The sequence below is a fragment of the Athene cunicularia genome (genome assembly GCF_003259725.1).
Source record: "Athene cunicularia isolate RWA chromosome 1 unlocalized genomic scaffold, athCun1 chr1_part1, whole genome shotgun sequence".
In the NCBI taxonomy this organism is placed as follows: domain Eukaryota; kingdom Metazoa; phylum Chordata; class Aves; order Strigiformes; family Strigidae; genus Athene; species Athene cunicularia.
The window spans coordinates 70,803,153-70,818,413 of record NW_020799091.1 but is presented as its reverse complement, the minus strand read 5'-3'; the positions used below and the strand labels follow the sequence as shown (position 1 = coordinate 70,818,413).

Below are 15,261 nucleotides of genomic sequence, written 5' to 3'. Positions count from 1 at the left end.
CTTTCAGGGAGCTGTAGAGGGCGATGAGGTCTCCCCTCAGCCTCCTCTTCTCCAGACTAAACACCCCCAGTTCCCTCAGCCGCTCCCCGTACGACCTGTGCTCCAGACCCTGCACCAGCTCCGTTGCCCTTCTCTGGACACGCTCGAGTCATTCAATGTCCTTTTTGTAGTGAGGGGCCCAAAACTGAACACAGGAATCGAGGGGCGGCCTCACCAGTGCCGAGTCCAGGGGTCAGATCCCTTCCCTGTCCCTGCTGGCCACGCTATTGCTGACACAAGCCAGGATGCCATTGGCCTTCTTGGCCCCCTGGGCACACTGCTGGCTCCTGTTCAGCCGGCTGTCAATCAACCCCCCCAGGTCCCTCTCTGACTGGCAGCTCTCCAGCCACTCCTTCCCAAGCCTGTAGCGCTGCTGGGGGTTGTTGTGGCCCAAGGGCAGCCCCCGGCATTTGGCCTTATGGAAACTCCTCCAGTTGGCCTCAGCCCAGTAAAGATGTTAAACGGGAGTGGCCCCAAAACCGAGCCCTGGGGGACACCACTCATGACCGGCCGCCAACTGGATTTAACTCCGTTCACCAAAACTCTTTGGGCCCGGCCATCCAACCAGTTTTTTCCCCAGCAAAGCGTGTGCCCATCCAAACCACAAACAGCCAGTTTCACCAGGAGAATGCTGTGGGAAACGGTGTCAAAGGCCTTACTAAGGTCAAGGTAAACAACATCCACAGCCTTTCCCTCATCCAATAAGCAGGTCGCCCTGTCGTAGAAGATCAGGTCTGTCAAGCAGGACCCGCCTTTCATATACCCATATTGGTATATGTAACTAATAAAAAAAAGGTTAAAAAATATATATCTATTGTCCACTGGTTGCTGAAATGACTGAAGTTATACCTTTGGGAGATCCTGTACACATTACATTACAATAAGGACTAGAAATTTCATTATTTTGTTAGGGGGTGTGTTTGTTGGTTTTTTGCTTGTTTGTTTTTTCGTATATTGAAGTATCTTCCTACATTTATGGAAGCAGTTGAACCACACTGTAGACCCTCTGCAACAGTGAACCTGTTACTCAATCACACATTTCAATGTTAAAAGTTAATATTTGTGCCTATTGCAGAGTGGATTTGTGTAGAAATGTAACATGAAGGTTGCCCACTAAAAACAGCTAGGGATTTTCCTTCATGCAACATAATATGGAAATAGTATAATTTACCAATTTGCAAGGGGAAAATAAGATTGGGATGGTAACAGATGCTTCTTTTAAGAAGTAGTGTAATAAACAATCTCTTTTTTATTTGACAAAATTGGGACAGCAATATACATTTTAAAAATTCTTTGACACAAATGCAGTGTTCCAACTGGGACTTTACATAATCATTAAAAAAATCCATTTTTCCAGATGGCATTGAGAGGTCTTACTAGGAAAGCATAATGTGATTCCTGTGATGGGTTATGTGCTATATAAAAAGAGAAATTGTTTAGAGAATGACAACAGTGGCAATGCCAAAGTAGATAGCTTGTATGTTGATTTTAGTCATGTCATTGTTCAATATATATCTAGTTGAATAATTATGAAAAAGGTAACTGGTGAAAACTTCCAAGCAGCCCCTTCCTTGCAGCATTGCATTGCGTAAAAGATGTTCCTCACTTCCAACCTCAGCTTCCCAAGGTGAAAGTCATGCCCCCTGCTAGCTTGTAACAATACTAAGAGATTACAGTTTGGCTCCAATGTCTTTCTAACTTCCTTCAAGTTGTGACTAGAACATCCCTTAGCCTCAGCTCCAAATTAGCTCAGTTCCCTTAACTTCTCACAGTTTGTCTTCTCTGTCTCCCTGACCATCTTAGCAGCTGCCTAACAGGTCCCCTCTAGATTCTCACTATCCTCCTTGACTTTGTGGATGGGGCGGACATGCCCAAACCAGTATATTTATTACTGCAGCATACTCACCAGTGCTAAGCAGAGGCCATTAGTAAGTTCCTTTGATCTGCAGGACACAGCCATAGCATAGCATATTATAGAGCTACATGAGCTGTGATGAGAACACGCTGTTAACCTTACACTCAGCCTGACTGTTGCAGCACTCTGGCTTCTCAAGCTGCTCTGCTAATTGGTTACCAGCCTGTATTGATGCATGGGGTTTGTCTACTCTTGTAGAGAGTGTTACACCTTTTTTTACTGAACTCCATGAGTTTTCTGTCTGTTTAATCCCCAGCATGAGTGTACCACTGAATGGTTTACAGTTCACTGGATCTGAAAGATATTTAGATATATGTTGTCAGTTGCATTGTCAATGTGTACTAATGACAGCATACATATAATATGAACCCTATGAGTCTTTGGGTGATTCTGAGTTAGATCCTCTGTATAATCAGTTAGGAAGCTTTACAGCTTTCAGTTACATTTCATCTAGAATGGACATTAGAAAGTGGGGGAGTTGATGGGAATTTTGCATTTAATTTTTATAGTTGTCATTGTTTTGTGTGGAGAATTCCATGAAAAAATGTTGGTTAAAGCATTTGACCTGATATTTACAAAGTTTTTTTCTGGTAGAAAATGCATAAGTATATTTAAACCAACAGTATTTCATGGTAAAAAATACTGGAAACTGAATGTCTCAGGATTTGGGAGAGGTAAGGTCTTGGCTGAGGATGAACTTTGCCAGTTCAATTTCTACTGGGTTCTGTAGTGTCTTGACCAACAGTTAGATGTATTAAAATATTTTCTGATAAAATCTAATCTTTCATTAATGTATTAATGGTTGATTTCACTGACGATGCCTTATGAATGAACTGTCACAGCCTCCAGGACTGTGTGTCTTACTGTTGCTTCATGCATTCCAGGTGACCATCACACTAAGCTCTATAGAATTTGGTGCTGTTTCCCTCCCTGGTCGTTACACATGCAGAACTGTGGTACCAGGGCTGGCAGAGGCTGTAGTGCTGCTTGCTCACTGCTGGCTCACAGCTGTGAAGTATCTTCACAGCAATGCTCTGATCTGTCTGACTCAAACAGGGCTATTGAGATGTGGAGGACAAAAATTGACTGTTAGAGGTGAAAAACCACACAAGATAGCAAGGACTCCTTTGTTTACCTAGGTAGTGTGAGAATTAGTTTTTTCTTGATTTACCTTATTTTTGTGGTTTGGTGGACCTTTGACTCCTGTCTGACAACTACAAGACCCCAGAAAAATTAGCTGCACCTTATCAAAGGGTACCTATTCAACTCTACTATGATCCATGATGCTCTTAGACTAAGACTTGCTCTATAAAAAATAACCCATATTCTGACAACCTAGAACCTAAAGCCACTATAATATGTAAAAATGTGTGTCCATGATGTGCATTGGTTGCACAAAACTAGAGAATGGGCTAATGAAACTCCTATTGGCCCAGTTTTTACTTACATTAAAAATTCTTTCTTTTAAGGCTAGTTCTGTTGCAGTGTGGAGGAACATATAACAAGTGATAATAAAAATAAGCAAACATGCAAATTAATAAATAAAAAACCCACTGGCACACATTGTTCCATGTGAAACTTTAGCATATATCCATTATTTTTCATTGCTAATGCAGATGTCTTCCATTTATAAATCAACTTTGAGGTTTTTTTACTATAGCTATTATCAATGGTCTTGTAATATCAGTCAGTAGGAAAACATCTATTTATTCCTCACTTTCTGGATAACTCTCTGATGTTCAGTTTTGCTCATTTTCCATTTCAAAGACTAAGTTTACTTTAACTGAAACTGTCAAACAGTAATTTAGTTCTTAACTAGATTTGTGGTGGTGAGACAGAGGGTAACATAAAAAGGCAGAACTTATTGGCACGATTCATCATCATACTTTATTGCCCACTTGAGCCTACTGGGCAGGAAATGTTATTAAATTGGAAGATGTATCAGAGCCTTCTGAATTTGTCAAGATGAACACCTTAAATCTCTGGAAGGGCTGATGTGCTTAACTCGCATTCAGTCACCCTGAATGGTTGCAAGGGTATAGGTGATGTCCCAGGTTAAGCTCTGCAAGGGAGAACAGCTGGCATTATGTTCACACTGTGATAATGGTATGCGTTAAGGACTAATGTGTAGAAGGCAAATAGTCATGGCAACAATTATGCTTAGCTGTTATTCTAGAGAGTGGGGTGTAACCACATCTACTTGGTCAAATACTGTTATAACAAGTATCAGCTGCTGTTAGAGAAGCCCAGAATCTATTTTTATTTTTCAGTAGACAGGTCAGTACTAATAACTAGTATTGAAATACAAATGGTGTAAAACATGAATTGCATGTTAAATTAATAAGTGAAAACAATGGAGTCCCTGAAAGGAAAAGAGAGATTTCTTAGTAAAAGTTCAATTAAATACTATGGAATAATTAAGTGTATTTTGGTTTTGTGAAATAAAATGTTTTTTGGAAAAAAAATGCCTTAGTGTTGGGAACATAGAGAAAGTATAATACGGTCAGATAGGGAATCCTGTGGGATCATGAGAAATGTGGGAAGTTTCTGCATTATTTGTGGCCCAGCTTTCAGCTCCAGTGTTACTGTGGACTGGAATCCTGAAAATGAATAGGGAGTTCACAGGCAGAGTGGGTCAAGCCTGGCAATTCTGTGTTTGTGAATGTACAGAGGCGGAAATAAAATTGCATTCAATGAGGATAAACCAAGAAGATGCTCTTAACAATAAGTGGCTGCCAAAGAAATTATACTTCTAAAAATGCAGAATATAGTTTTATGTGTAAACAGACACAAAGAACTAGCTCTCAGTGTATGAAAAATTTGGAATTGGGAATGTTTGGAAACCAAATTTGGTTGCTATTTTTAAATTATGAAGTGTTTACATTCAAGCAGTTTATGCAACAGACATATCTTATTTCTATATTTCTCTTTGAATTTTATAGGATATTCTTCCCAACTTATGTTAGCCCTGTGGATAAACCTCAGTCCCAAATCTTTTAGTTTACTGCTTGGCCATGCTGCCTGTTGAAAATATTTTTAAAAAGACTTCAAATTCTTTTCAAGAACACCCAATCAGAAAGGTAACACACTGTGCCTCTTAGGCAAATTTCCAGATGTCTCTTTCTATATTGTTAAGCTCAACTTTCGTAAGAAAATACAACCACCAATATATGCACAAAATATTTGCATTTTCTGATAATGTGTATTTATTTGTATCCAGAAATACAAATGTTGTGATCAAAATACGAATATAAATAGTATTCTAGACGCACAGCCCTACTCCTTAACACAAAGTAAACCGGAATGGATGTGATCAATAGGGAAAAATCATTGTCTGAGAACTTGAGAAGATGAAGCACACGGTTATTTGAATTTTCTGGTTAGGTCAGTCTGGGGGATCACTAGGATGGCTATCTAACTTAGAATGACATACTGGTACTAGTGCTACCTGTATTATTCAAGGCACATTGGGCACATAATTGTACTTTCATTTCACTATGACATCACAAGCTGCACTGCTAGCAAAAAAATCACACACCCCTAAGAAAAACTTAGGAAGGAAGGATAATTAGAAATCTAAAATTTTATTTGTGTTCTATAAGAAAGTTCAATTTGGCACATAGTTGGCAGTTTTTATGTGATTCCTAAAATTGCACTCACTTAAAAAAAAAAAATAAAATCCGTATGTTGTCACATTGGGAAAAAAAGTTTTGAGAGCAGTATACTGAGAGTTTTAAACAGGATTATATGAGGTGTTTGACTACTGACTGTGATAGCCACAGACTTGGCTCAGATTCCCTCCAGCCTAGTGTTTATATCTGTGACAGCCACATGTTGGCCCATGATTCATGGTTGACATCGCATGTGTGCATGGATGACAATAAAGTCATAGGACTGCTTAATGGCTACAAAAGAGAATATGGGGGACTGAGACTGTAATGTCTCTGCACAAGTCTTTCCACCGTTGATCAGAGGAGCACTGTTTTGTGGAACCTTATTCTGAAATTTTGTTTCCTTTAGAGCACTCTGTCTGGCAGTGGCATACTTCCCTGGACTGCCTTTGTAATACTGTCAGATGCAATTTTTTTACCAGCTCTCTATGAGTTCAACAGCAGCTCACATTTTAAGGATCCCACATGGTCTGTAAGTATGGAATAGACTCAGTAGCATGCTATGTTCCACATTCATTTGTCATAGTTTTTTTTTTTTTTTTTTTTTTTTAAATATGTAATCAATGTTATTCTCTTCATCCATTTTCTATTAATGTACAATTTAGAAATTCTGTCATGTACCTGTTTTAGGACTCACTTTAAGTATGTAAATCACAGATCTGAATTTAAGTACTTGAGTTACAAATCTGCTCTCCACAAGCTTTGAAGCCATTCAATGAATAGTCAGCCCTGCCAGGGTATGATCCAAAGTTCTTCCTGTTTGCTTGCAAGAATATTTTAACTTAAATACCTCTTCCCATCAATGGTGTTGACTGATGAGGAAGTTTTTGACTCAGACCTAGAGGCCTTTTCTTTAAAACTTGTAAGCATAGCACAGTCTCAATAACATGCTGCCACCAACTTCACTGTGGATATTTCATTCTTTGTATTTTATAATATATTGTGTCTTTCAGCTTCATCTCTACCAAGCACTGCCATAGGCTGCAAGAAGGTAAAGAGACATTAGGAGAATATTAAGTGCTGTATTAAACTCTAAAGGGAGCATCTGCTTTCCCCTATAAGAAGCTCTACAGGCTGGCTTAGGCCCCCAAGTAAAGCTGAGTTACATAAGTGCTTCCAGGACACCAAACAGGCTGTTGTGGCTCCTCTGGCTAGTGCCATTCATTACCTAGGTAAAAGAATACCTGGCAAATAACTGACTATATTCAGTGCCTGGTTTGTCTGGTTCAGTCCTTGGGAAAGCCTACCCCCAGAGATATGAATAAACATAACCACATCTTCTGCTGTCTTATTTTGTCCTTTGCAAATAGCAAATGATTACAAAATCAAAATGCATGCTTTGATAGAAAGTAGAGAATTCTCAAGTGTCCAACTCTTAGGCACTGAACTTCATGATGAATTTTATTGTCTAATTTCATATATATTCTAGGAAAACCCTTGAGGACTCCAGATGCATACAGACACTGGCTTGAGGACCCACAACAAAAGAGAAAAATTAAGGGAAAGTAAAGTTTGTAGAAAGGAATACATCATAACATATCTTGGATATCTCCCTTGAGGAATGTCAGTGATCACTAACCAAATTCTCAAAGTCAGTCACAATCCAAAGCCATGTAAAGAAACAGTTCCTAGGTAAATGGGATGAATACATTTATCCCTAATTCAGCACTTAACCCTAGACAGGGTTATAGGGTAGCATATATTTTTGAGTTATCCACCACAGATACGATGTACAAATATATATTGTTTAACTTGTCAAAGCAATGTAGTTCAAATGGAGCTGATTTTTTTCTGTTAAAAGATAATTTTGTTTCAGATATAAAACATAGTTTTGTTTTAGTATCTAAACCAGTGGCCTAAATGATGAGGAAAGTAGATTCTCTGTTTGTTTACCAGACAACCCATGGATCCCAGGGGAAAAGGTAAAACTATTAAGGCCACTGTGTCTTGAAGGAAGGCCTTCATTTTTCGCTTATATACTAGAACCCTTCAGGAAGAGAATGTGGTCAACTGTAAGAAGCTTATAGGCATATAAATATAGTATAAGACTAATGACACTAAGCTTCTTTTTCAGTACGCAAGTACAAATTTCAATATAAGTTTTCAGTATGTAAGTGTAAGCTGAGCTGATTTTTGTGCTTGCCAATTGTATAGGTGAAGGGAGAGAGGAAGGGAGGGAGCATCTAAAATGAACTCAGTAAAAGAAATAAATCTCTAAAGGAAAAATAACCTTATTATTTTTCAGCTGTGGAAATGCATTCCCAGTGCATAGATTGGTATTTGCCTATTTTAAACACTCTTCTGGGAAGTTACCTGGATGAGGTAAACATCAGCCTTGGGTTTATGCTCTGCATCTCTTGGTGGAATTAAGTTGCTGAGTGAAAAAGGAAGGATTCTCCTAAACTGTTGAAATTGCACTGCTGTTTTCTTGTTACTTAAGAATTAACAAACCTACAGACTGCTTAAAAAAATAAAGAAAAATCAAACAAATACTCAAATGTGTAGGTTGAAGATATCTAGAATATTGGTCATACACTGGTGTTTAGGAAGGACTCCAGCAAAGTCATTATCCCTCTTTCTAACTCTCAGGCCAGGAATTATATATCCTTCAATATCAAGAAATACTAAAGGCACTAATGTAAGAGGCACAAAGATTTCATTGTAAGCAAGAAGAAGAATATACCTTGAAAAATATAATCTAATTGTGCAGGCAGCTAAGATTATGGGATATGGCTTGCCTTTTCTTAGTGCTTTATGGAAACTCAGAAAGAGCAGCCAATGGGAAAAGTACAGCCTGTTATGGACAGCCTTTGCAAGTTGCAGTGGGCACTTTGTTTTACAGCTTAGAAGGTAACACCAACCCTCCATATTGGGAAGCTGATTAAATCTGTCTTAAAATATTGAGTTTCCCTTCCCGCAAATTCAGCCGTACAGCAACTATGGTCTTTCCAGAGCTGTCTTGCACCTGGTTGCTTGGAGCATAGGCAGGGCAGAGTAATTTTTCTAGATATATGGTGAAATTTGGTGTAAAAAGGAAGTTAGAATGATTCCATTCATGAAATGACCAAGTGAGTTATGATAAGTTCATGCAGCAACATGAGCTGCTATACTCGGAGACACTTCAGGGCGGCAAAAGCATCTGAGATAGCTATCTGAGTTATTTGGCAGAATGCCTCCAGTTCCAGAAATATAATTTCCTATCAGCTAAAGGCTCATGTGTCACTGCTGTTCCTGCTGAAGAATGTGCAGACCACCAGGTGAATGATTTGGAATTAACTGTGGGTAGTTGCTAGGAAGAATTGAATAGGAGGAGTAGTACAGATAAGAACTGCACAGCAATAAAAATTTTTTTCCTCCACTTTTGGCTTCACTACTCATTGATGTCTCTGTGAAGACAGTTCTGCCTTTTTTGATTCTTCCTGCTGTAATTTTTATCTTTTTTACTGGTATGTACAATATACCAATATAGAGTTGAGAGTTGATGAAGGAGAAAATGAGCATCTGAAAGAGAAGAAAGGTTATTGAATTGCTTGAGGTGTTTTAATATACAGCCATACTTCTTGATTAGAAAGTTACATTAAAATTGCATGGTGTGTAGTGTACTTACTGCTGGACATTGAGACAGCAGAAACTCGCTGCAAGTTTTTATGCACTTATTCTTGGAAGAATGGCTCTAAAAGAAGGAGCTGTCAGTATGCTAGGCAGCAGCGCCAAAACAGCTGAGAAGACTGAATTAAGCAGACCAGTATTTTTATACATTCTTAAGTGCCTTGAAAATGCTGCCCTCAGTGCAGGAGAGCACTGTCCGTCAACTTCTAATTGAAGGAGGAGAATAAGAGGGTTGACTTTAGATCCTTCTGGAAAAAGTCAGTTATCTAAACAAACCCTCACAATCTTTTCTGTAACTTCAAAAAGGAAGGAATGTAATGTGAAGATACTTGATTTTGTGGTTTTACATATATATCCAAATGCATTCATTTCAATAATCATTTGGGTTTTGCCTTCCTCCATTCCCTGCTCTTCCTTGGAAGGGTAAAAAGAAGTACTAAATAACAAAAAGAAATAGTTGAATAAATGCAAGTGTTGAATATGAAATTATCTGATAAGAAAATATTCTAAAATGTTAAAAGGTGTTTCTTGCATTTCTCATGGGACGGTGCACAGAAGTGTTAATATTTTTCAATTTGCAAAAGAAGCAAAAGAATATCTGGAGGTTAATGAGGATATTTTTACTACTACAGAAATATATGGCACATAGATATATGCAGACCACATTATCTAGGTATCTAGAATAAGTGTATATTGAATGATGCAGAGCCTAGAAAGCTTATCTTCCCTGATCTCTACAGTTTTTCAGTGGCTGCCAAAGCACAGAGCAATGAAGCAGAGAGAGTAAATGAAGCAACTGGGAATAACCAAAGGAATGCATTCTGGAACCTGACAGCCTGCAGCCTCTCACCTGGCATATAAATCAATTTTTTGCACATAATCCCAGAGTAGAATATATTACACAGTCAAAGATGTTCTCTGCTGTCAGTATAAGATCAGAAACCAGTTATGTCTGCAGACTCTTTCTTGGTGAGGACCGTGGAAAAGAAGTGGAATTATATGCTTCCAACTTCTGTTTATGAAAGGATTCAGAAAACAGAGGCAATATGAATGGAATTAGTGGAATCGGTCTTCCAAGGGGGGATCTGATGGTATTGCATGCTTTTAGCAGGAATGAGTATCCATGAGCAGAAGTGTAAGAGAAGTACATGCTCCTCAGCCGATGTGGGAATGTTCCACTTCTACACTTAGTCCCAGGACATTCACTCAAGTATGCAATTGCTAAATAAACCTCACTTACCTGTTCAAGATCTAGTGGTGGAAGTCACCTTCTTGTGCCTCATCTGTCTCAATACTTCTACCAAAATCAATTAATTGTGCAGAGAGTTTGCAGGCTCTGGCCTCTAAAGGATAACTGTTTCCATTCTTTTATGCTTGAAATATTTCTAGTATTCTTGCAAAATATGGCTGAAGGTGACTAATTCATAATTAGAGACCAGGATATTCAACTTCAATTCAATCACCTTCTTCCACTGAAAATATAACTTATCCATAAATAAAATCCATTCTTCCAAGTGCAGGACACAGAAGTTTACAGAGTAATAGATTTTACAGTAATTTGCACTGAGAGTTAGTAAAAACTTCAATATGTATTTTGAAATCAGATAATTATCATTGGTTTAGAAAACACCAGACTGGGCAGATTTTGTTAAAAATAAGGTTTTGATGCTGCCACAAAACATTTCTTCTCTGTGCTTCTAATCTGAATTTTGTCAGTCCTTAGAGAAGTGATTCCTCTCCCCCACCTAAACCCAGCTTTCTCTTTCTGATATTTTAGACAAGTGAAAACCAAAAGAAAGTATTTTGAATAACTACAGTTAACTGTTGTATTATTAGTAATTTTTTTTCAATTAGAAACTCACTGGAAGCACAGAGCAACAGCAATGACAGACAGTGATGTCTGAAAGAACATGACAGCATAATTTTTTTCCTTTAGAATTATCATTGCATTAGTTTTTGCTTGTTTGCAAGATTTTCCTTCTGAGCAGAAAAGGAACCGCTCTTCAATCACATCTGCTACTCATTTTTTGTCAAGTACTGTGTGGAAGAGACACAGATTTCTTGAGATGATAAAAAAATTATCAAGTCCTCCAGAAGAGAAAAAAAAAGTAGAATTTTGGTTTTATGTATGTTTTAACTTCAAGCATTTGTAACCATTTGTTATCCAAAGGGTAGTGAAAACCTATTGCTATTTAGTTGTGAATCTGTTTTGTTTGCTTAACAACAGTTATTGAGACAGTCTGTAAAAGATGTACTCTAGTTTAACACTAAAATTAGTTTTGAAAAACTGGGTGCTTTAAGAATTTAATTGTCAAAAGCTTGAAAAATACAAAATAGCTTTTTAGGGTAAAATATAGTTGGCAATTTAGGAACAAAATTAAAACAACCTTTTTCTACTTGTGACAACTATCCCATGTTAATCCAAGTGTGACAACTGAATTCCCATAATGCATTATTCAAGTCAAAAGTGTTCAGTCTTGAGCTCAGACCCAGAGAACAACTGCTGTAAGGGCTGCAATATTTATCTTTACAGAAGGAATAAAAAATGTCCTTTGGCACGTGTATTTCAATTTTGTAAAATAATTTTGAGAGAAAAAATAAGAATGAATGAGAGCAATTTTTAGTAAATTGCAATCTGAAGAAAGTCACATTTTCCTAGTGCTATTATTTAGTGATTTTTACTCATGGCCTATCAACTATGATCTGCTACAATGACACAAACAAGCAGGATTCTTGTCCTGCTTCAAGTACTTTAGAAATCAGTGACCATCCTGTGTTTAACCAGTCATAAAAAAGACAGTTAAAAGCTTGAAAAACTGTAGAAGTTATCTCTACAGATGCCTCAGAGATAGGCAAGTTTTTTATTTATATCAAAATGATAGCTTTCTTATAACTCTGCCTTTTCACACTAAGTTAAAAACAATATGTGTAGGTAAGTGGGTAATTCCATGAATGCCAGATACTTGCAGAAAATAACGTCCATGTTTCGATCCCACCAGAGACATTTCTTACTGTATTTTGGTGGTTTCTCTATAGCAAGAACACCAAAGAAATATTTCCCCAAACCTATGGGACATATCTTAAGCAATTTTAAATATGAATGAGTGGTTTCATGAGCTTTGGCTTATGCCACTGTATGTTGCTCTGAGCCTCAGGGATATGGCAGGATTTTGAAGAAAGTATGGGAATGAAAAACAAAACCGACATATTTAACCTTTGCCTGAATTGTGTATAGCTTCTATGCCAAGGGAGAATAGTAGAGATTCTAATATACAATATTCATAAACATTGCTTACACTACAAATTCAGCTGAATTTTGTAAGAATCTTTTCCTTAAAATGAATAGCAGTAAGGAGAGAATTCTTCCATGTTTTTCTTTTTCAGGCAATTACATGTTCAAATTCTTCATCAGGCTCTGTGATGTTGAAGGTTAATGTAGCCTTTATAATTTGAGATGAAACTGACCGTGACCTTCACTTTTTCTGCACTTTCACCATCCTTCTGAAGTGTGAAAACACAGCAGTCTTCACCACTACAGGCAACATTTAAAGATAGAGGTATCCAACCCAGTAGACCAGGTTAAACAGCAGGAAGGATGTAGGAAAAAAGACTCTAGAGTAAGAGTCCAGCTCTAAGATGTCTATGTGAATCCGTCCTCTCCTCCATGAGCCTGATTTACACTCTTCATAGCAACAGAAAAAGCTCTGGCAGTCTTTCCCATCCAGACATTCATAGACGCACGCATCTTCAAATTCTTGCCAATACATGGCATTGTTCAATGTGATGACTGTAGTTGGTGGTCTCATATCAAGTACAGAATAATTCTGAGGAAAGAAAAAGAAACCAACAGTTTGACAACCTTCTATTGATGATGCAGATCACAATTAATAATCATGGGGAAATGATCACAGGAGCAGCAAACGAGATGTTGATATTACAGGAATTCTAGATTTAGGGAATGTCTTTTTTTTTCCCTCAAAAGATGCCTTCTCAGATGAGTTTCCATAGACACATTGTGGAGTGGCAGGTTAAATAATTCTAGGTGTATTTTCTACTCGGGTAACTCAAGCATGCATTTTCTAGTAATCATTTTTTCACACTTACAAGTCCACTTGCCTGTCAGAATATTATTTTCAAGTTGCTTTAAACACTTGCAGCTACTATATTTAAGAATGGATTCTGAAAAATGAGGATGATGTTCCACCTCCCCCTGTAATTACAGGATGACTTCCACTTAATATACCTGCATGCACTGCCTCTGAACTTTACCATGACTTATAAAAACAGATACGGTCAGCAACAGATAATGATGATTTCAGTACAAGATTTCAAGATGTCATTCCCCTTAGTGCTTATCACACTAACCATGCTCAGAAATAGGACACTTGCGTATCATGCATCCTCACATTTCTGCTCACATCTACAAATCTCTCCTTCTTCAATGTACTCCCTATTTACACTTTGTCAGCTTTTCTGTCACACTATTTCTTTTTCATGAAAGGTGCTTTCTCACAATAGCCTCCTCTCTCATCATGCTACTCATTCCATCCTCATAAATGTCATCTCCTCTGATGACATCACTAGGAAAGGTCCCATCAACTTTGCCACCTTTCTGCGCCCCCCTGACAAAGCAGACTCCTGCTCTGTCAGTGGGGTTTCCTCCACCTCAGGAGAATCCTTTGGTTTGGCACACAATAATATTACCATGAGCTAAGAAGCTGATGTGGCATCCCTCTGCTTAGATGTTGGCATCTCCAACATAGATAACTACATCTGAACAACTGCCCTATGGTATCCATCCAATTACTCCTAGGACACAATTCATTTCATCATAAGTAAATGGCTAAAAACTCTCAGGTGTGTTGTGTTGTGTATTGTAAACAGATTGCAATTTAGAAGCAGATTGTTGCAAATCTATTTGTTGCGAATGACATTATCTCAGAGATTAGATGATGGAAATTACAACCTCATGGTCTTCTCTCTCATTTGCAAAGTTTCAAGTGTCCAGTTTCAGAGATTTTTGGTGTGCTGCCACATGGAAAAGGTCTAAGTTTATTGTACAAGCAATAAGTTTTTTACTTTAGCACTTTGGAGAGAAAAAAGCTATGGCTAAAGTATACATGGAATTCTGTGACACCACTGTATTACATATTATTTGTTTTTGCAGGTCTTTGTGAAAATTTCCTACTCAGGGACTGAAATCTTCTACGGCTGACTACACTATTTATGTTAAAAAGAAAAAGGGCTAAGTTACATCTCTCTGGAAGATTTTTGGTAAGTGAGGATAAGTGCATGCCCTGGTTCTGTAAAGGAAATTTTCTCATCTATCAATAGCCTGGGGTTTATTTTGTTGCTGTTTTGTTGTATCAACTATTTGCTCAGGACAGAAGATACAATAAAATAAATGCCCTGATAATACAGAGAGATTAATCTGGTTGATTTAATCTCTGTCAGGTAGGAGGGGTCCTGAAGTGACTAGATACCAGGTGAAAGTGGAGGAGATCCACTGTGTTCTGTGTATCCTGCTGAGCTGGGGTTGGGAGGAGAGGAGTGCATGCACAGTGGGCACCAACCCAGTACCTCCTGAGAGGTCTGGCAAGGCAAGGCACTTCTCAAGCACTTCTTAGACAAGGCAGTTCAGCTGCAGGGTTAAACACACTAATTGAATTATTTCAGACAAGGTATAAGGGTGTTCTCTAGGAGGAAAAACAAGGAGTGGGATTACCTGATTGTGGATTTACTAAAATTGATAAATGTAACCTTTTAGGTGGCATCACTACAATTCTGGAAAAGACGCCAGAGACACTGCTTATTTTATGCAGTTTATGATAAAATTTCAACATAGATGTTGTTTATGTATTGAAAAAAGTCCTGCATAACATCTGTTTTGTAGTGAAAAAAGGAAAAGGAAAGGGAAAGGGAAAGGGAAAGGGAAAGGGAAAGGGAAAGGGAAAGAGAAAGGGAAAGGGAAAGGGAAAGGGAAAGGGAAAGGGAAAGGGAAAGGGAAAGGGAAAGGGAAAGGGAAAG

General features: G+C 38.0%; 1 protein-coding gene across 1 annotated transcript in view; it reads right to left on the bottom strand.

Annotated features, from left to right (window-relative positions):
* Positions 1 to 9,747: 9,747 nt before the first annotated feature.
* The window catches only part of GABRG3 (gamma-aminobutyric acid type A receptor gamma3 subunit), a 330,452-nt gene continuing 324,938 nt past the window's right edge, over positions 9,748 to 15,261 (bottom strand). The window contains exon 10 of the mRNA XM_026845955.1: positions 9,748 to 13,058. Coding sequence (XP_026701756.1) covers positions 12,780 to 13,058 — 279 coding nt within the window. The 3' untranslated portion in view covers positions 9,748 to 12,779. The remainder of the gene's footprint in view (positions 13,059 to 15,261) is intronic.